Here is a 20,203-nt window from a genome sequence, read left to right as displayed (position 1 = left end):
TTTTTTTCTAGATTTATTAGTATTTTTTACTTTTTTAGACTAGCCTAGTCTAGCCTAGTGGGCCCCACTTTACCCTTACACCTTTACCACTGCTTCATCAAGCCGTGGCACATCGAGCCGTGCCCCCTGTTATACAAGGCGGCTTGCGGGCGCCGGCCTGCGCACGGGCCATAATTTCATCGAGTCGTGGCATGACTTAATGCGGATTAACAGGTAAGCCTTATACCCCCTTTTATAAGCCTAGCAGCCTTGCCTGCCCTTGCCTTCTTTTTTATTATAGCCTTTAACCTTACCTTTAGCCTTTTACCTTGCCTTTTTTATTATAGCCTATAGCTTTTAACCTATCCTTTCTTTAGCCTTTTAGCCTTTATCCTTTTACTAACTTTACTATTTGCCTTAAAGGCCAGCCTCTTATATAATAGCTGCAGCGCTAGCTGCCCTTTTTATACTACCTGCTTATACTATAGCTAGTAAGTAAAAGAAGAGGGAATTATATAAGGCATAGCTATAATTTAAGGAGAGGTAGGCTTAGGCCGCTGCTATAGTATAAATAATAAGGTAGTAGGTATTATAATAGTTATATAGTATAGTATATAAGGCTAGCCCTAGGGTCTAAGGTTTTACTATAAGGCTAGTTATTTATTAAGCCCTTAGCTATTAAGTGCTAGCGCTACAGCCTAGTAAGGTCGGCTAGGGTTTATATAAGGCTTTAGCACTGCATAGGCTATAGTTTTATTAAGTGCTAGCAGCACGTAATGCAGATTACAGGATAGGGTATATAAAGGCTTTTGCCTGCCTCTTAGTAGCATACCCTAAGTAAGAGTTAATATACTTCTTAATACCTACTTAATAACTACCCTATAATATAAATTAAAGTATAAAAGTTATATTAATTTTATTTAATATTAAAAAAACTTTTTATAATTAAGTTTATAATAATATTATAAATAATTAAAAAAAAATTTATTTTATTTTTATTTTTTAGTTTCTTTTTTTAATAAAATTTTATTATTATAATATATTATATAGTATTATATTATAATACTTATTTAAAGCTATTATTATTTATTATAGTACTTATTTAAAGCTATTATAATTTATTATTTTACTTTTTTTTTATAAGTTATTATTATATAAAACTTTAATTTTTTTTAATAATAATTATATTTTATATTATAAAATATTAAAAAAAATATAATTACTTCTTTAACTCTTTTAATAATATTATTATATTTTTTCTTTTAAATACTAAATATAGAACTTTTACTTTATTAAGTAAAATTCTTACTTTACTAAGTAAAATGTTTACTTTACTAAGTAAAGTAAAGTATTACTTATATAAAAATATATAATAAGTATAAATACTATAATACTAATAATATACCTAGTTTTCTTTAAAAGCAATTTAATAAGAATTTATTATAGTTTAAATAAGAGAACTCTATTTATATTAATAAAGCTTTAAGATAAAAAATTCCTATAAAATGTCTAAGAGCTTTGTCGCCATGCCTGAAATTCTAACATGCAAGTGGTTTCTCTTGCGGTTTCTCCTGCGGCTTGTCTAGCTGATACTCGCTTGGAATGTCTTCTGGCCATGCATCCACACCGTCCAAGATAACAATTCCCATTCCACCCATTAAATGGAGCTCAATGTGGCAGTGGAATAGCCAAGGGCCAGGGTTGTCGACATAGTACCTGAAAACGCTCCATGAAGCCTCCTCATTAAAAGAAAACGCTGTGATCCATGTGTCACGCAGGCCAGGAGTCTCCAAGTTGAAATCCTCAGGCCGCTCTTCAATCGCCTCCTCAACACTGGTGTAGTTCCAAACGCCCGTTCCAAAGCCGATTCTCCATGTTTTGCTGCCGTGCTTGTGGATGAAATGTTCAAATGCAGATTTATCGCCAGGCAGAGTCGACACCTGCAGGATAAGATCAACCCAAGTTCCATTCTTAGTACGGATCACTAAGTTTTCGTCCTCAGTGCCGAGCGTGGCGTTGGGATAGAATAGCAGGGGATCGTCATTCTGAAAATCCACTGGTAATAGATACTTGGTGTTCATAGTGTAATTGTATGGTGCGCCGACGCGACCAAGTGCGAGAAAAACTTCCTGGTCAGCCTTCCCGGGTCGGGGCTTATTCGGAGGCCACGGCGGCATGTGATCCGTCTCCAACTGCCACGGGAAATAAGAATGCAACTCGACATCTGGCGTGATTGGATTACCCCCATAAGAAAGGTACGCTTTCTCTGAGGTAGGGCTTTGCGAATGGCCCGCATAGACCATTTCGGCAAAACCACCTAGTACCTGTGAAGCCCCAGAGTTGGGTATGCGCATTGTGTACTTTCCCGGTTCTTGGTCGAGTTTCATCATAATCGAAAAGGTCTCTCCCGCAGACATTACGGTCGACACGAACTTCTTGGGCTGCACGTAGTTGCCGTCGACCTCGTATATCCAGAAGGGGTGTTGGTCGACCGAAAACGCAATCTGAGCGATGGTGGCAGCGGCTACTATGTGCATGCTCACCCAACCGTTATTCTTGCACGGGTCAACGACAATAGTTGCATTCTCGTTCTTGGATGCAACGCAACCTTCCTGCACCCGTGGCGGTATGAGGTCTGGACGCTTGGTGATGTTCCAGGGGCCGCCCTGAACTTGGTCGATATCCGCCGGGAAGCACCTAGCCGCACGCAAGTCAGTATGTATGGAATGCGATTGAGCGATTAGGGGCTTGGCATATGTGTAGCTCACCCTTTGTCTGAGACCTCAGTGCCCGGCGGGAATCCATTCTGAGCTAGGCCTGGAGCAAGCTCACTTTGAAGAAACTTCTGGCCCGGACAGTAAAGCTCTCCTTTACCGTTAACCAGAATGCTGTCGAGGCAACTGTTTGGCTATTAGTTACGTCGTCGCGGTAGAAGTGGTTTCTGGATGCACATACAAAACAAGAAGACCTGAATCAGTGGATATCTTCCAATATTCTTCAGAAGTATACTGGCTCCAGTCGGATACGACGAGATACTCGGGATCACGGGCAGCCTTTTCCATAGCTTCGATGTCTTTTTCGTCGTCGCTTATCTGACTCCATAGCCCAGTACGATCTTGCTTCGGCCTATACAGCTGTTGGTCAGCTTTCAAGTGCTGAAAGGCTGAAGTGCGGGCATGACTGACCTGATATGAATAGCTCCATAGAGCCCATCGACCAGTGACATCTTTTCATGGGAGTGATACCAGTGATTTCCTGGAGGCGACGCTTTGAACTTGTATACGAACTCCTTTCCGGGCTGGATGGGTCGTTGCGAAAGACCAGGAGTGCCATCGGACCAAGGGGTATCTTTCTGACTGCAAAGAGCGTTCAGTGTTAGCCAAACCATTCTGTAAGCAAAAGAGGATGGAGTCGAACGAACTCTAGGCCGTGCCAGTGCACAGTAACATTCTTTGCCATGTCATTGATAACAGTTACCTGGAGGCCCCTTGCGTTAGTATTGGTGGAACAGTTGATCAAATGATGCAAAACACTTACTTCAACGTCATCCCCTTCGTCCCAGACAAGCGTTGGACTCGGAAATTGTCCATTTGTGTGGATGAACTCTCTCGACTGCCCATTTGGAGCGCCCTCTTCCCAAGTAATTCGCAAAGTCTCTCGAACAGTCTTTGCCCAAACGTCTGTGGGCAAGAGACTCGCCACCAGCAGCACCCACGCAAATCGGCTCATCATGAATGAATGCCAGTACTGGAGGATCTGAATCTTGAGCGAGTATCGTTGTGTCATGCGATTGAGACAGATGGTTGTGTAAATTCCTACTACAAGGCCATTCTTATATCGTGAATCTTAGGCAGACTGTTTTGACAGGGCATCAGAGCCGCAGTCTCCCCAAGAGGCCCAAGTTCGAAAAAGTCGCCTCCCAGCAGACGAAAAAGGAACAATATTGTAAGCAGTTCTGCATTCATCACAGGTAATCATGCATTCGCTCAAGCTCCTGCATTCAGCGGAGCAGCTCTGTGCCACTCTATTAATTGATGCATCTGTCATCTACTGAAGCTAGCACTGCATGCATCAGAAACAAATAGCGCCGGAGCTGTAAGATACCCTGTAATACGCGGAGACTTTCGTCTGTGTGATTGCGACGGAGACTATTATCTGGATGGATCGAGAAATTGTATGCCCCTGATAAGGGAGGGACGCGGTGATGGACAGCATTGACTTCCCGATTCGTTGTAATGACCGTCAATTCATGTGACGCAAGGAATGCAAGGCACGCGAATCGCTTTTTGCTGCGAGAGATCGAATTTCCCATCGCAGCGGAAGCCGCCGCAATCGGTATCACACCAAAATGACGAGGTTGCCGAAAGCGTCGTTCAGCCATGCCATTATCCACACTTGACCCCTTGCAGAATTCCTCTGCATGGTCGTACACATGCTTCCGATGAATGCGGTATCGCGTCGCACGGCTCAGCTCCCTAATCCCGGCATTAATAAATGCCATGCTCATGACCTCTCTTCACTTGATGCTTTAGTTAGAACATCTCGACAACTTACCAACAGGCGCATCAATCGCGTCATCGACTTTGTATCAAGGGCTTATTTCCCCGTCGCGAGATTCAGGACACCAGAGTTCCCAATGGCCATCACAGACTCCCCTCTTCCAAAACCACAGCAGCTACTATGTCTTACCATTACTGCCTATCGTAAACCAGGACTTAGCGAGAGTGCCTACCGAGAGTACATGACCAAGACTCATGCTCCGCTAGTTAGCGGACTGATGAAGGAATATGGGATCGTGCGGTATAACATGGTAAGCCGTTTGTTTTTACCTGACATGCCTTCACACAGGTAGATTCTGATGACGCTCCAGACCCATAACGACAGCACAAGTCGGCCTTTGCTTTTCCAGCTATATGACCCCGAATTCTCAAAGTTGTCCGACTACGATTGCATTGTGCAGTTTGTCTTTCGGAACATGGAGGACTTCCTACGGATGAAGGCCGATCCGCGCTTCTTGGAAAAAGTAGCGCCCGATCACAAGAACTTTGCCGACACTTCACGATCAACGTGAGTCATCTTCTTCTCTATTCCAATATTAAAGTATGAGAGCCTTATGAAGGGACGCTGACAATCACATGGCTATAGTATGACGATTGGCTACTTTGAAGAATTCCTGGATAACGGAGAGCTTGTGCCCAAATAACTCCTCGTTACCCATAGCGATTAGAAGCAAAAGTTCGGGAAGATGGGAAACGGCTGCTTTGTATCTTCTGTAATGTGCGACAGTAGACTGCCTAAGTACTGTGAAAGATATAGTTAGACGTTATAGACTGACTTTAAGTTCACCTATTTTCTAGGCAGTAACTGGTATTGGTGAGGAGTTTCCGATTTTCTACGATGCTGTTTATAATAAACAGTGTAAAAAGCTCTGATTCTTGTCTCGTCGTAGCTTCATTTAGTTTCCGGAACTGTTCTAGAGGTGTATCGTACAAAGTCTATGTATCTTGCATATATAGGTCGGTACTCCTCGGCCTCAACACTGGCTGAGAGCTTGTTCTAACTTCTTGCGTAATTCAAGTAGACATACGGAGTATATTGAACAACCTTGAGTAGTAACATGGAACATTAGGCCAGGAATGTGGACAGCTTGGAAACTCGTATAGAGGAACTAAGCTATATTTAGAACAGCCGTTTTCAGTATACCTTGACATTTATTCACAGTTAGAGAGATTGCAAGGCTGAACGATGCGAGTCAGTGTGTGGTAGCAACTAGTCAATTCCGGTGAACGTAGAGTCATACGACAGAACTGGATCCTCTTGGGAGATAATTACATGTACTGTTGCTATCAAGGAGTCTTCCAGAATCCCCCGCCCACTGTAATAAGCTAATGTCTTTCGTGAAAGAGTCCTTGCTAATTTCTTCTATATTAAACTAAAGTCTTATCTCGAAAATGGTCGAGATGATATCACTGACTTCGACTTACACAACATTACGAGGCGCAATATTACATCGGGGAACACAACACTACGGGCGGCAATATTGCATTGTGCTACACAATAGTACGGATTGCAGGGCGGGAATATTGCGCCGTGATACACTATATTACAGGCGCAATATTGCATCGTGGTACACGACAGCGCGGGCCGAAATGCTGCATCGTGATCCCGAGCCGCTCTTGGTATGGGGTGATCGCAGTTTTGGCTTTATCTCTGCCTCACGCAGCTCTGAAAGCGTATGTGGCTGAGTCTCAGTTTGAGACAATGAGATCACCACTCCAGAGCACATGCAATGATTTGGAATGTACTTAGTTCTCACCGTGTATTCCTCTGTTCTGCTGGTATATTACTTAAACTAAACACCTGAAGGACCAAGAGTGTGAATATTGAGTCTAACTTCCAGCCCTTTTGGTGACTTTTGGCTTCTGTGTACGCAATGCTGGATTCAACGTCTGCCATGGATAGTACGACAATCTACCAAACCGATGCCGAAGTTCGCTCGATTCGAGTTCTTGTTTTTGGAGATCAGAGTAGCTGTAGCCTGTCGAAGTTGCAGCCGCTACTTTTGAAGAAGGACAATCCTTACTTGACCTCTTTTATCGACCAAGTTAATCACACTCTGAGACACGAGGTAGCTCGACTTCCGACTGCAGAGCGACAATCGTTTCCAGCTTTCTCCAGCATCCAAAACCTTGTCTCTCGAGTCTTGAAAGCCGACAAAAAGAACGAGAATGCGGCGTTAGAGAGTACTTTGGCAACTGTCTATCAGTTGTGCTGTTTCATCAGGTAAGATGTCCTCGACAGCGACAGTGCCGGCGAAGCCAGAGGCTGATACTACGCAGTCACTTCGGAAATGGCCAAGAAACGTACCCAACGGGCCCGAGTACACACGTCGCCGGGCTGTGCATTGGAGCACTGGCCGCAGCAGCAGTCAGTTCCTCGCAGTCACTTGGCGAGCTGGTGCAAGCAGGCATCGATGCAGTTCGGGTGTCGCTGAGAGTAGGCCTCTTGGTTGCCAGAACGGCAGCTTTGTTCGATCATCCACAGTCGAATATCAGCTCTTCTTGGTCATACGTTGTCCCCGAATCACAATTCCCACTAGCACTTGCCGAAAAAGCCATTGCGTCCTACAAGGACAACTCTGTGAGTAGATGCCACTATATTCCTTTACAAGGAGAAGATGACATTTGCTAATCGAGCAGAACATTCCTCCTCTTTCCTCGCCGTATGTCAGTGCAAAGGGCCCAAATTCTTGGACAGTCAGCGGTCCACCGGCAGTTGTGCAGCACTTCCTGGAATCTTCGCAGTTTGCGGGGAAATTGAAGTTTACGCCGATTGCTGTGCACGCTCCTTATCATGCGTCGCACATCTTCTCTGCGGGAGATATAGAACGCGTACTTCGGGACGTTGGTTCGGTCAGCGGCCTCGCAAGCAAAATACCATTCGTCTCCAGTTCGACTGCCCGAAAGCCTCTACAAGGGACTCAATTCCAAGACTTGCTTCATCATGTTCTCGAGGGCATTCTCATCTCACCTCTGGATTTGGGAGAAGCAGCCGAGAACATACAGAAGGTGTTCGAAGCAGCAGGCCCTGCGAGCCAATGCGCATTGCTTCCAATTTCAACCAATGTTTGTTCGAGTCTCAAGCTCTCATTTCCGCCAATGCTTTCGAGGCGTGTCGTTGTCATTGATAGCATCATGGAGGGCATTGCATCAGGTACAGGATCGAAATCTTCTAGTACAGCTAGGCCAGGCGACTCCAAGATCGCTATCATTGGGATGTCTGGAAGATTTCCAGAATCCGCAGATGTTGAAGCATTCTGGGACCTTCTCTACAAGGGACTTGACGTTCATCGGCGTGTGCCAGAAGACCGATACAATGCAGAGTTGTACTACGATGCCACTGGCAAGCGTAAGAACACAAGCAAGGTCATGCATGGGTGCTGGATAAACGAACCAGGCCTATTTGACGCAAAGTTCTTCAACATCTCACCAAAAGAAGCCGAGCAATCCGATCCCGGCCAACGCTTGGCCCTGGCGACCGCGTATGAGGCACTTGAGATGGCAGGCATTGTTGCCGACCGAACACCGTCAACTCAACGAGACCGTGTTGGTGTCTTCTACGGCATGACCAGTGACGACTATCGAGAAGTCAGTTGCGGTCAGAATGTGGACACCTATTTTATCCCAGGTAAGAGACAAGTCCGAAGCGTGGATTGCCAGGAGGCCAAGGTGTCTAATCCAGTTCAGGCGGCAATCGAGCCTTTACACCGGGCAAGATCAACTATTTCTTCAAATACTGCGGTCCTTCAGTCAGTGTTGACACCGCATGGTAAGTCTTTGAAAGTCGTTCACAATGGTCCCTGATTCAACTGACACGATCTCTATAACCAGCTCGTCGAGTCTTGCGGCAATTCATTTAGCTTGCAACTCCATCTGGCGAAATGAATGCGATACAGCCATTGCAGGCGGTACGAATGTAATGTCGAACCCCGATAGTTTCGCAGGGTTAGACCGTGGGCATTTTCTCTCAAGGACAGGTGTGTTATGCTGCCGCATTGGTTGAGAGCTACGAGCTGACATTCTTTTCAACAGGCAACTGCAACACGTTTGATGATGCAGCCGACGGTTATTGTCGGGCAGATGCAGTCGGTACAGTTGTCCTGAAGAGGCTTGAGGATGCAGTCGCAGACCGTGACCCTATCCTTGGAGTCATTTTGGGCGCTCATACAAACCACTCTGCCGAATCCGTGTCCATTACACGGCCGCACTGCGGAGCTCAAGAGGAAATCTTCTCCAAGATACTCACTGAGTCTGGCGTCCATCCTCACCAAGTCAGCTACATCGAAATGCACGGGACCGGAACTCAAGCCGGCGACGCGACGGAGATGGCCTCAGTCCTGAAGGTTTTCGCTCCCTCGACTACGAGATTGCCCCATGAAAGTCTTTATCTGGGATCGACAAAAGCAAACGTCGGCCATTCTGAGTCCGCATCTGGAGTCACGGCCCTAATCAAGGTTCTGTTAATGATGCAGAAGAACCTGATCCCTCCACACTGCGGTATCAAGGGGAAGATCAATCACAAATTTCCCACCGACCTGGATAAACGCAATGTCCATATAGCCAAAGCTGTCACAGAGTGGAAGCGAAGGGATGAACTCAACAACATACGTCGCGCCTTCGTCAATAACTTTTCGGCTGCTGGTGGCAACACTGCACTGCTGTTGGAGGATTATCCAGAGCTCACAATGTCTTCGTCAACCCTGGACCCCCGGGCGGCTCACGTGGTGACGATATCCGCCAAATCCATTCAATCTCTCAAGGGGAATGTAGCAAAACTCGCAGAGTTTGTGCGACAGCATTCACATACGGAAGGGTTCTTGGCCAAGTTGTCTTATACGAGCACGGCTCGCCGGATGCACCATCCGTTTCGCATCGCAATCGCGGCTACAGATTGCGAGCAGTTGCTTGGCGCTTTAGAGGGAGAAGTCAATCGGGACAATCACAAACGATCTACAGAAGCGCCTGTCGCTTTTGTCTTCAGCGGTCAGGGATCGCAGTATAGCGCTATGGGCCAGCATTTACTGCAATTTGCAAGCTTTCGCGAGGAGATCAACTCTTACGACCTCTTGGCGCGACGGCACGGATTTCCATCCATTTTGCCGCTTATTGACGGATCCGCCAATATTGACGATCTCGAGCCGCTCGTTGTCCAACTAGGCACTACATGTGTGCAGATGGCACTTGCAAGCTTCTGGGTGTCACTGGGAATGCAGCCGGCCTATGTTGTCGGCCACAGTCTGGGTCACTACGCTGCTCTAAAGGCCGCGGGTGTTCTCACGGCAAGCGATACCATTTACCTTGTCGGCATGAGAGCCCGACTCCTGCAAGAGAAATGCAGCAGAGGAAGCCACGCGATGCTGGCAATCCGAAGCAGCGTCGATCAGATCCAGACATATTTGGATTCAACTCTTCATGACGTTGCGTGCATTAACGGTCCACAAGATACAGTCGTCAGTGGCTGTGTAGATGATATTGAAGAACTTGCTCGGAAACTCACAGACAGCGGCCTGAAGGCAACGAGGGTCAACGTTCCGTTTGCGTTCCATTCGGCACAGGTTGACCCGGTATTGGATGGACTGGAAGCCATTGCTTCTCAAGTCACGTTCCACTCTCCGCGCGTGCCAATAGGCTGTCCTTTACTAGGCAAGACATTCCATGCCGGCGAGATGCCTTCCTTTGAGGCCAAGCACATCAGCCGTCATTGCAGAGAAGCTGTCAACTTCCATGGCGTTCTGCAGTCAGCTAAAGCAGACGGCGTGATCTCCGAAAAGACGACCTGGATCGAGCTAGGCCCGCACACAGTCTGCTCAACCCTTCTTAAAGCAAATCTTGGACAAGACGTCACTGCTGTTCCTTCCCTGATGCGCAATAAAGATGGGTGGCAAGTTCTCACTTCAAGTCTGGCAACCTTGTATTGTCAGGGGTTGACCATAACTTGGGACGAGTATCACCGCGACTTTGAAGGATGCAAAGAGGTGTTGCCTTTGCCGGCTTATAGCTGGGATAACAAGAGGTATTGGATTGAGTATGTGCATGATTGGCTGCTCACACGGGGTGATCCTCCTGTTCAGCCCACCGCCCCAGCACCAGCGCCCACTTCTTTCTCAACCGCCTCTGTTCATCGGATTGTGCATGAGCTCGTCGACAAAGGAAAACTCAGCATCACAGCGGAGTGTGAATTTACAAGCGAGCAGTTGCGCGAAGTCGTGTACGGCCATGTCGTCAATGGCAACCGAGTTTGCACGTCGGTATGTATTTCCTCACCCCTCCTGACCATATATGCTTGCTTTATCTAACAACATGGTAGTCATTGTACACAGATTTTGGCGTGACATTGGGCAATTATGTCTTGGGCAAATATCGTCTGGATCTCAAAGATCACTCGGTGGATGTCCAGGACATGGTTGTTCATAAAGCTCTGGTCCACAAGGAAGGTTCACCGATGCTACTTAGGATCGACATTAACCATGATGTAAGCGTCAGCAAGGATGCATCGATGTCCATTTACAGCATCAATGCCATGGGCAAGAAGACAGTCGACCATGCTCAATGCACGCTTTCCTTCGAGCAGCCCAAGGTCTGGCTCAAGAGCTGGGATAGTACTCAATACTACGTTGAGCGCAGTATTGAGTGGCTCAAAGGGAAAGCTGATCAAGGTCTCAACAGTCGTCTTTCCTCTGGTGTAATCTATAAGCTGTTCTCCAGTCTGGTTGACTACAGTAACGCTTACAAGGGCATGCAAGAGGCTATCGTTGACGCCGAGGACTTTGAGGCAACGGCTCTAGTTCGGTTCCAAGTTGATGAGGGCAATTTCCACTGCAATCCCATGTGGATTGATAGCTGTGGTCAGCTTGCTGGATTCTTGATGAACGGCCATTCCAAGACGCCCAAAGATCAAGTGTTCATCAACCACGGCTGGCAGTCCTTCAGAGCCGTAAGGAAGTTCTGCAAAGACAAGACATACCGCACCTATGTCAGGATGCGACCCATTGAAGGCACCACTTATGCCGGAGACGTCTACATCTTTGATGATGATGGTATTGTCGGCGTTTGTGGTAGCATTACTGTAAGTTGACACTCGCAAAGCCGTGTGTAATCTTTGTTTACTGACTTGCGCAGTTCCAAGGTATTCCTCGTAAGGTACTAAACAACGCGATGCCGCCGCCGAAATCTGTCAGTGAGCCTCAAGTACAGGCACGTTCTGTGGCGAGAGCGGAGGCCCCGAAGAAGAATTCAGCTGCGCCAATTCCCATAGCCCGCACGCATGACACCAAGATTGAACCGCAGAAGCTCGAAGCGGCTCTGAAGTCTGCTTCTGCTGCGGCAGTTGCGAAAGAACCTCTGCAGGCCGTCATCAAGATCTTGTCTGAAGAGATCGGCATTCCTTTAGCCAGTATCCAGGATGATCTTGCTTTTGCGGACTACGGGGTTGACTCCCTTCTCTCCCTCACAATTTCCGGACGACTGCGCGAGGAACTTGACTTGGACGTTGAGTCGTCAGCCTTTGAGGCTTGCGCAACATTTGCCGAGTTCGCTGCCCACCTGGGCTTGAAGAATTCCACATCAGATCAATCTTCCGAGCAGTCAAGTGTCTTTGAGATGGTCTCTCCACTCAGCGACAGCTCTGACGCCATGACTAGCAACGCCATCACTACCCCAACTCGAAGTCTACCTGAATCGGTGTCTGGGAGTATATGTAAAGATGTGTGTGCTATTCTGGCAGAAGAGATTGGCGTGTCTACGACTGACATTATGAATAATGCAAACCTTGGTGAAATGGGCATGGATTCGCTTATGTCGCTGACAGTACTCGGCCGCATCCGCGAAGAATTGGAGATTGAGCTAGATGCTGATTTCTTCGTATCGCATCCCACTTTTGACTCATTCAAGCACTTCTTCCAGCCAGCTGCCAAGGAACAAGTTGAGCCAGAGCCGTTGGGCGAGCTGAAGCAGTACCGGGCAACTTCAACGCTGCTGCAGGGCAGCCCCAAGTCTGCGCTCTATACTCTGTTCCTCCTTCCAGACGGATCTGGCTCCGCGACCTCGTACGCGCCCATCAACGCAGTCGGCAAAGATGTCTGTGTGTACGGCCTCAACTGTCCCTGGTTGAAGTCGGCCGACAAATTGGTTCAGTTTGGTCTAAAGGGATTGGCTTCGCTCTACATTGAGGAGATTAGGCGCCGAGCACCACACGGACCGTACAGTCTGGGAGGCTGGTCAGCGGGAGGCATTTGTGCCTATGAAGCAGCAATCCAATTGACACGCGCAGGCGAAACAGTCGAACGCCTGATTCTTCTCGATTCTCCCAATCCGATTGGTATCGAAAAGCTGCCCGCACGACTCTTCGATTTCATTAATGGCCTGGGACTTTTTGGGGAGGGAAAAGCGCCAGACTGGCTCCTCGCTCACTTTCTTGCATTTATCGACGCACTCGATGAGTGGAAACCAGTCCCATGGGAGAAGGCTCTCTGTGGCAAAGCATCACCACCCAAGACATATATACTCTGGGCTGAGGATGGCGTATGCAAGGACACGGACGCACGCCCAGAATACAGAGACGACGACCCGAGAGAGATGCGGTGGCTGCTGGAGAATCGGACAAATTTCGGCGGGAATAACTGGGAGATTCTGCTCGGTAGCGAGAATCTGTCGATTGAGCGTATACACGATGCGAACCACTTTACAATGCTGCACAAGGGCAAGAACACAGAGCGTGTAGCAGAGTTTATTAAGGGCACTTTCTCAAGGTAAAAGGATTAATAAAAGAGTTGGTTTAATTAATAATATAAGGGAAGTAAAAGAAAAAACCTTTTTATTATATATACTTTTAATATATATATCTTATTTTTATTAAGTATTCTTAGAATTAAGAATAAAAAGTAAAACTCTCTCTATATATATATACTTACTAACTAACCTATTAGTAAAGTTTTAAATTTAATAACTATATTTCCCCTTTTTACTAAGCTATTACCTTTAAAGCTATAAAGGCAAACCTCTCTATCCTCGCTGCTGCTTGCTATTTAACCTAACGTAAGTTATAGAAAAGAAGCAGAGAGTTTATCTAATTGCTATAATGCATTAGGCGGGACAGAGATACAGTCGAGCAATAAGTCTTGCAGGAATACTGTGCTTCTCGAGTATTGTTAAGCGGGCGCAATTAATAACGCTTATCAAGGTCGGTTCTAACTTATCCCTCCCTATCTGATTCATTATCGGCGCATTCTAATACAACCAGTTGTCTGTTATGTTATTAGCAAAGCTGTCTTTTTACGGCTATGTAGACGCGAGAATTAACATCCTATAGCCGTCACTAGTATTCAAGAACATCAGGTGCCTAGAAATGTATTAAAATACCCCTGTTAAAGAGAATCCGCTAATGTGGTTTATTGAGCTATAACTGCTAACGTGCAAATATCCTATATCATTTCTGCAAATTGCTTCATAAGATTCATATTCCTGAATCGTTTCGTATGGAAAGATTGAAGTGAAATAGCCACTTCTACATCTCGGTGTCGACTGTCTATAGACCCGAGCTTATCCCGCGGTGGCAGTATCACACACATCGGCATAAGGGACATTTGAGCGACTCGCAGCGCCTCACATTTGCCAATCTGGGAACCCCATTCAACATCATATATTCGATGATGCGCCCAGCTAGCGATATAGAACTCGTTCAGCCTCTTCGGTCGCCACTGTAGCTTGCTCGCATCCTCCTGAGTGTCGACATAGGCGATTATTTCTTTCATTTTCATGTTCGTCACTCCATCTACTCCTCGGCGAATAGCTGCAGCGACACTGGCCAACATTTCGAGCGATTTTCCTGTGGCCGCAGCCAAAAGGTGTCTCCTTGACACCTCAATGTAGGCAATTCCAATTGCACATCCGAGGAAGTCGGCCGGGAGGCGTGGCTGAAGTTTCGACCGGACATTTACTGAAACACCCGTCGAGCAATGATTCGACGAAATCCAAGGCCAAGACTTGGTATTCATTGCCATCGTAGCGCAGCTCCATACCAGAGCGCATACTACATCGTTTGTTGAGAGAAACTGTACCCCAAACTCGGAGCAGAGTTGGTTCAGTGTAGTTTTGAGATTCCGAAGCTTGTAGGACGGCAGACGGTACATGGTGATAGGCCAGGAAGGCTGAAGAGGCTTAGGCAAGATCGAACCGAATGGTAGCTGAAGTAGAGACATGATCTGGGGAAGAAATCGCCCTTTACTGGATACTTTGAAGATCACAGAGGGCTGAGGTCGCCTATGTTCTAAGTCGTTGTTCTCCAGCATCGCCTTCCTGTTCATCCGGTCTTGGCTCACCTTTGGAGACTGGCCAAGAGGATCGCGACAGGACGCTGCCCACATGTCGAGCAGTTCTGATAAGGCAACACCGTCAAAGACACAGTGGTGAGCAAGGACCACGAGCACAAAGCCTCCACGAAGCCGCGTGATTTCGGCACGCATAACGGGCCAAGGCGCAGCGAATGGCACTTCCGGAATGTGAGGATAGAAGAGACAGGAATCCGGAAAAATTGGGAAAGAGGCCTTTCTCAGCATCTCGTAGTCCGGTATATCTCGCGATACATTTTCACGATATACCAGAATGTTGTCGATAGTATCGCGTCCGCAGCCAAGTCGGATGTTTCCCGGCCGGGAAGCGTCGTTTAAGACGAAAGATGTTATCTGTGGGACATTGACGGCAACTTTGCTCAACCCTTGCTTCAGCAGTGGAACCAACGCGTCGTCTGTACAGGGAAAGCAGAGTATTTCCCCAAAGTACATGCGAGGAAGAATTTGGTCAATTGGGGACAAGTACTCCCAGTCCATGTTGCATGTGACTGCTTGTTCCATGCTTAATGCAAGCAGACCGAAAGGAGAGTTGCAAGACGATATGTAGGCGAGGGACGCGCACGAGGTGGTCGTCCAGTTTGCCTTCTTTTCTGTCGTACGTTTTCTTGAATAGAAGAAACGACATCAGCTGAACCAGGGCCTACCTGTTGCTCTTTAATATTTCTTTCCGCGCTCGAGTCATTAAACTGGGTTGGTCCGTGTGATCCAGCCACAGTAGTAGGCTCAGAACCCAACAGTCGCTTGGCTAGATAGGGTGGAATCTCCCATGATCTTACCTGTCAGTGTGATAACGCTTACTGACTGACCTATGTATAGGTGCAGTTGAGCTGAGTGACCACGAAAACTTTATGGAGATATACAAAGGGTTGGACTTTCGATAAAATTTTAACTAGGCGGTATACTTGATTTAAGGTAGTCCAAATCTACTCGTATCCACAATTCTACGATGGATGAGAACTTCGCGCAAATGACTTTTTCGAGAATAACTGGCTGTACGGCTCTAATTACATTCCTTCAGTTGCGCCTATATATGCCCACCATCAATGCATAGGTACCTAGGTAGTCTTTCGGGGATTTCATACCCCTCATAGCCAAACGCTACCACTCCAAGCTGTTATTGGAAGCAGCTTCCACCCGGTAGGCCAATTGTGCCGATGCAGTTGACCAGCAATAGTACAGCTCCCGCACACACTTGAAGTAGAGGTAGCACAGTAGCAACACCCATTGACAAACAAGCAATCGCAACGCAGATACCGTTCCGCGGGGGAACGCTGATGGTATCTCGTGCTTATTGTCAGCTACCTGGCAATTATGATCAGACTCGTCGGAGAAGTCTTTCGACCTGCGATCTCCTCTCCGCAGCTTGTCTTCGATGCTGTAGAAGCGGAGCAGCCATCGCCACTGCAGGTAGCACTCAAAAGTCTCCCAAATGATGGGAAGTGGGACGGCCAGCCCGAAGTATGCGTAAGCTTGATCCCATGTGTGCAAGAAGTAGAGAACATTAAGATAGCAGCTGAGCACCGTGGTGACAGTTAAGCCTGCAACACAGAGTGCGAAATATCTGTGGAGGGTGCCGCGTTCCAAGTATCTCTTTCCCACTCGCAGTACAAAGACTCCAGCGCTGGCAAACACACCGCCCGTCGCTGCGCCAAAAAAGACGAACATCATGAGGCTGCGGGAAACCAGGGCATCGGCTGAACTGAAAGATGAGAAGCACAGGCGTGTCCAAAGGAGCAGTGCTGGTCCCATGCAGTGATGGAGAACGCCAAAGACATCTTCCCTGTAGATCATCAGGTCAAATAGATAGGCGCCAGTCATCAAGGAGCTACATTTGAACAGTCAGTAAGCGATCCTTCTCCATCAAAACACTCCTTTGAGACGAACCAGGCGGTCAATGAGCGCTGAGTATCAACAGCCGTCCAGTTAGAGGCTGGCGTGAAAACTAATACTACCGAAGGCAGAGAGAAATAGACGAGGCCGATTCGGACAGGAATACAGGCAATCTCGATACACATCCGGTTACGCAGCGTTTCGGGAAAGCAATCCCATTTGGGAAGCTTTCGCTCCAAGTAACCGTGGATATATTCATAGAGAATACCAGTAGCGATGAAGGAAAGCAAGACGATATGAATGTCTGTGTCAAAAACCCCGAAGGGAGCCATCATTCTTGGTTCCAAAGACAGCAAGTCTGTGAAGTGGAAGTGAAGCAAAAGGAGAATTGAGATACTCTGGTATGAGGTTGAGAGGACCCAAGGAGAGAGCGGAACAGGGAGTTATGGGCCCCCATCCGGCAAATTGTCAACCTATCTATCGAGCCCTTGATGCAACGAGTCCTGCTAGTAAGGCTGATACTCAATCTAGAAGTAACTCCCGCATTGAATAGACCACAATAGGTGGACTTAAACCTAACAAGGGACGAGTTTCTTACTCTCAGGCACCCATAGAGGGGCGTGGAACTACAGGGGTCGCTTTGATAACATTTTGGCTCCGAGGCTGGCCGCAACGGTATCCCCCCGATATTTATCACCTGTGAGACACGCCGCAGGGATGAACATGGAACGAAAAGGTGGCCCATTGCCCTTGGGAGTTATATATAGCCTCTCCCCGCATCTAGCTTGTCGTCTCGAGTGAGGAAACAAAGACCAATCTTCTTGCTAGGCCTACCCTTATGTTATAGTAGGTGCGTGTGCCGGAACGTGGACGAAGGAGCACGGATGGCAACAAGTGGGATGTGCGGCCACACCCACGGCGCTACTCTGTAGATCAATACCTCGTTAGACTCTTCTACGCCGTCGGCCAAGCCCGTGCTCTGCGTGATAATACAAGCGGCTAAACTACAAATCCAAGGTGTATAAGGACAATAGCAAACGCTCCACTTAACTACATGCACAGAAGAGAATGGGCACGCAATTAGAAAACTTGAGAAAGATTTGCTTCTGTTTGCTTCTATGTGGTATATGGGCCACTACATGGGAAGAGTCACAACTTGATACGCTACACGAGGATCATCGCGTCAGACGTATCTACCCTCTCGAACCACATCAATGAAACTCCCGCTTTCATATGCCCTTCAGTAATACTGATTCAGTAATACTGAGTAAAATCTCGGCTCATTTAGACCAAAGCTTTCTTTGGTTGATTAGACGGCTTTCGATTCTCCCCCGTCGCTCCCATACGGCCATCCCATCTTCCGATAATGCTCGCACAATCTATTTGGGCTCATGATCTGCCTATCGTCAGTGTTGTAGGCCTTCTCACGTCCATAGTGCGCTCACATGCAAGACGGTATTTTGAGCGTACTATTCCAGAATGGCCTCAGCTTGACGAGGCAGTTAAGAGCCGATTAGCGGTCGAGGTGGGCGTCATACCATCTCGAGTTGTTCTGTTCTACCTCACTCTACCGCTGGTGCTAAAGGGCTTTTCTCCAATGGACTCATGGACTGCTAATGATACAGCAAAGTCCTTAACATCATGGTGCGTAGAAGACGGTTACGTGTACTCCAACATCAACTAATGGTAGTTTCCTAGTGCTATTCTGACTGGATCTTACATCATTGATCTTACTGTCACGAGGAACGATAAGGCCTCTACGTTGCACCATGTCATGGGCCCAGCTCTGCTTCTTTGGATACGCCTCTGTTTCTCTTCGTTCACATCCTCGGATGCGCTTCTCTGCCGGCTACTCATCCAGTTTGTTTTCTTTGGAGCGACAATTTCTGGTGCCACAACGACGGCACTTGTATTTCTGTATCAATTCAGAAAGACGTGGTTCCGCTCTTCTACCAGCAGCGCTTACTTCTATTTCACATTGCTTCTCCCGGTTTTGGCCTTATCTACGATCGCCAGCACTTTTTACTGCACCATCTATCTTCTGGTCTGGTTCGACGAGGCTTTTGCTTATTTTGGTCATTGGGGCTATCTCCCGCTGGGGTGGGTGTTAGTGGAGTGTGGTATGCAGTGGAAGTGGTTGATGTGGTTCTACAACTTTGATGAATGGTACCGTACGACGACGTACGAAAGCCCTGAGGAATCAGACGAACTCAAGAACAAAATGGTAAAAGTGGCTGCCGCAGCATGGTGGCTACCAAAGTGGCGGTTTGCGGCAATCAAATTTCTGGCTGCGGCATGGTTTGCTACAGTACTCGGGGTCACTTGGAAGACTGGCGATGTACAATGCTTGGCCAGGGAATTTGGCAGGTTTGTCTCAGACATTTGGCGCGAGGGCTTAGGCCTTGGTAGAGACAAGGTCAGGATCCAAAACCATGTAGAGTTGTGATGTGGCTGAAAGGGATCAACTCAGGTATCATTTGATTGTCCCTACTTTCTTGACTCCAACCACTAGCAAGAATTACTCGCATCAATAATCGTTGGACTTTTTTTGAGGCTCATTGAAAATGGAGCTTGGTGCGTTATTTCCTGGGGATATTTTGGTATCACAGACAACTGCCCGGTCGGTGCGCATGAGGTGCGACACTTCATGCCATCAGATGGCTTCGAGTTGACGTGAAGGGGCGCATTGATCAGCCATCACATTGCTCTAGACGGTCAAATCGCAGAGTTGTGCCGATACCAAGTGCCTGTCCGCATGGGGAACGGGTCTTCAAGTGGTCAGACTCTGAATACCGTTGTTCCATTGGTCAGCCTTAAATAGATCGACGACTTGAATCTTCTCGAGGGGATGCCGATAGCCGCGAGCAGCTGGGGGCACGCCACTGCCCGAACCCCGTTTGTTGCCTAAGATATTCTGTTGGCTGTTAGCTGCAGGGGAGGGGTGCGCTCCGCATCACATCGTTTAGACACAAGTCTCGGGATCATCAGATACATATTATCGTCAGTATTGGGTGATACAAGCATGGCATGTTCATGTTTCAGTGTAAATGGCCGTCAAAAATGGCTACTGGCCTCGCGCAGAGTAATGGTTGTTCCGAACGAGGCCCGGGCTAGATCTCGAGATTGCCCACTGCTTGTTATTGCTCCGTGCGCCGTTGCTGCGACGTTTGTTTTTCGTTATTGAGCTGAATGTCCTCCATGCACATTGAGGCTTTCTATTCTCACTTCCGACCAATTGTGGCCGGCGCGAACGCGACTTTTTCCCTCTCTCGATATTCAATCATTCTTAGTTAGTGTTGCTCTGAACTGACAGCCTGACGGCTGGATACTTTCTTCTACCCCCAACGTTCTAGCATCACTCTGGCCCCATCTCGCCTCGGCGACACTCCTGTAATATCTTTTACGGTCCAGTATGCACCGTGGTCTAAGGTTCTGCTCTGGATTAGACTAGATTCTGAACTGCAAATGGCTTCCGCTGATTTCTTTGGA

The 20,203-nt window shown here is 47.5% G+C and overlaps 6 protein-coding genes across 6 annotated transcripts; 3 read left to right on the top strand and 3 right to left on the bottom strand.

Annotated features, from left to right (window-relative positions):
• Positions 1-1,517: 1,517 nt before the first annotated feature.
• On the bottom strand, positions 1,518-3,708 carry BBK36DRAFT_1130349 (multicopper oxidase; the record flags this gene model as incomplete). The annotated part of the gene is made up of 6 exons (XM_024891837.1): positions 1,518-2,676; positions 2,748-2,879; positions 2,935-3,105; positions 3,165-3,335; positions 3,401-3,456; positions 3,517-3,708. 6 exons carry the CDS (start codon positions 3,706-3,708, stop codon positions 1,518-1,520), a joined length of 1,881 nt encoding a protein of 626 aa, XP_024745449.1.
• A 907-nt stretch (positions 3,709-4,615) lies between these two features.
• On the top strand, positions 4,616-5,182 carry BBK36DRAFT_61673 (hypothetical protein; the record flags this gene model as incomplete). Its single annotated transcript, XM_024898364.1, has 3 exons — positions 4,616-4,789; positions 4,850-5,046; positions 5,125-5,182. 3 exons carry the CDS (start codon positions 4,616-4,618, stop codon positions 5,180-5,182), a joined length of 429 nt encoding a protein of 142 aa, XP_024745448.1.
• Positions 5,183-6,384: 1,202 nt separating this feature from the next.
• BBK36DRAFT_1186452 (ketoacyl-synt-domain-containing protein) lies at positions 6,385-13,289 on the top strand (the record flags this gene model as incomplete). Its single annotated transcript, XM_024896488.1, has 8 exons — positions 6,385-6,762; positions 6,819-7,119; positions 7,179-8,166; positions 8,226-8,307; positions 8,370-8,515; positions 8,571-10,786; positions 10,846-11,604; positions 11,658-13,289. Exons 1-8 carry the CDS (start codon positions 6,413-6,415, stop codon positions 13,287-13,289), a joined length of 6,474 nt encoding a protein of 2,157 aa, XP_024745447.1. The 5' UTR covers positions 6,385-6,412.
• A 668-nt stretch (positions 13,290-13,957) lies between these two features.
• BBK36DRAFT_1130116 (hypothetical protein) lies at positions 13,958-15,361 on the bottom strand (the record flags this gene model as incomplete). Its single annotated transcript, XM_024891808.1, has 1 exon — positions 13,958-15,361. The coding sequence occupies one exon, from the start codon at positions 15,359-15,361 to the stop codon at positions 13,958-13,960; it is 1,404 nt and encodes a 467-aa protein (XP_024745446.1).
• A 621-nt stretch (positions 15,362-15,982) lies between these two features.
• On the bottom strand, positions 15,983-17,049 carry BBK36DRAFT_23977 (hypothetical protein; the record flags this gene model as incomplete). The annotated part of the gene is made up of 2 exons (XM_024897975.1): positions 15,983-16,709; positions 16,769-17,049. 2 exons carry the CDS (start codon positions 17,047-17,049, stop codon positions 15,983-15,985), a joined length of 1,008 nt encoding a protein of 335 aa, XP_024745445.1.
• Positions 17,050-18,080: 1,031 nt separating this feature from the next.
• Positions 18,081-19,160, top strand: BBK36DRAFT_1130129 (hypothetical protein; the record flags this gene model as incomplete). Its single annotated transcript, XM_024891809.1, has 2 exons — positions 18,081-18,358; positions 18,413-19,160. 2 exons carry the CDS (start codon positions 18,081-18,083, stop codon positions 19,158-19,160), a joined length of 1,026 nt encoding a protein of 341 aa, XP_024745444.1.
• Positions 19,161-20,203: the final 1,043 nt, after the last annotated feature.

Source organism: Trichoderma citrinoviride, assembly GCF_003025115.1.
Source record: "Trichoderma citrinoviride strain TUCIM 6016 unplaced genomic scaffold BBK36scaffold_19, whole genome shotgun sequence".
NCBI lineage: Eukaryota > Fungi > Ascomycota > Sordariomycetes > Hypocreales > Hypocreaceae > Trichoderma > Trichoderma citrinoviride.
This window is presented reverse-complemented; position numbering and strand designations above follow the sequence as displayed.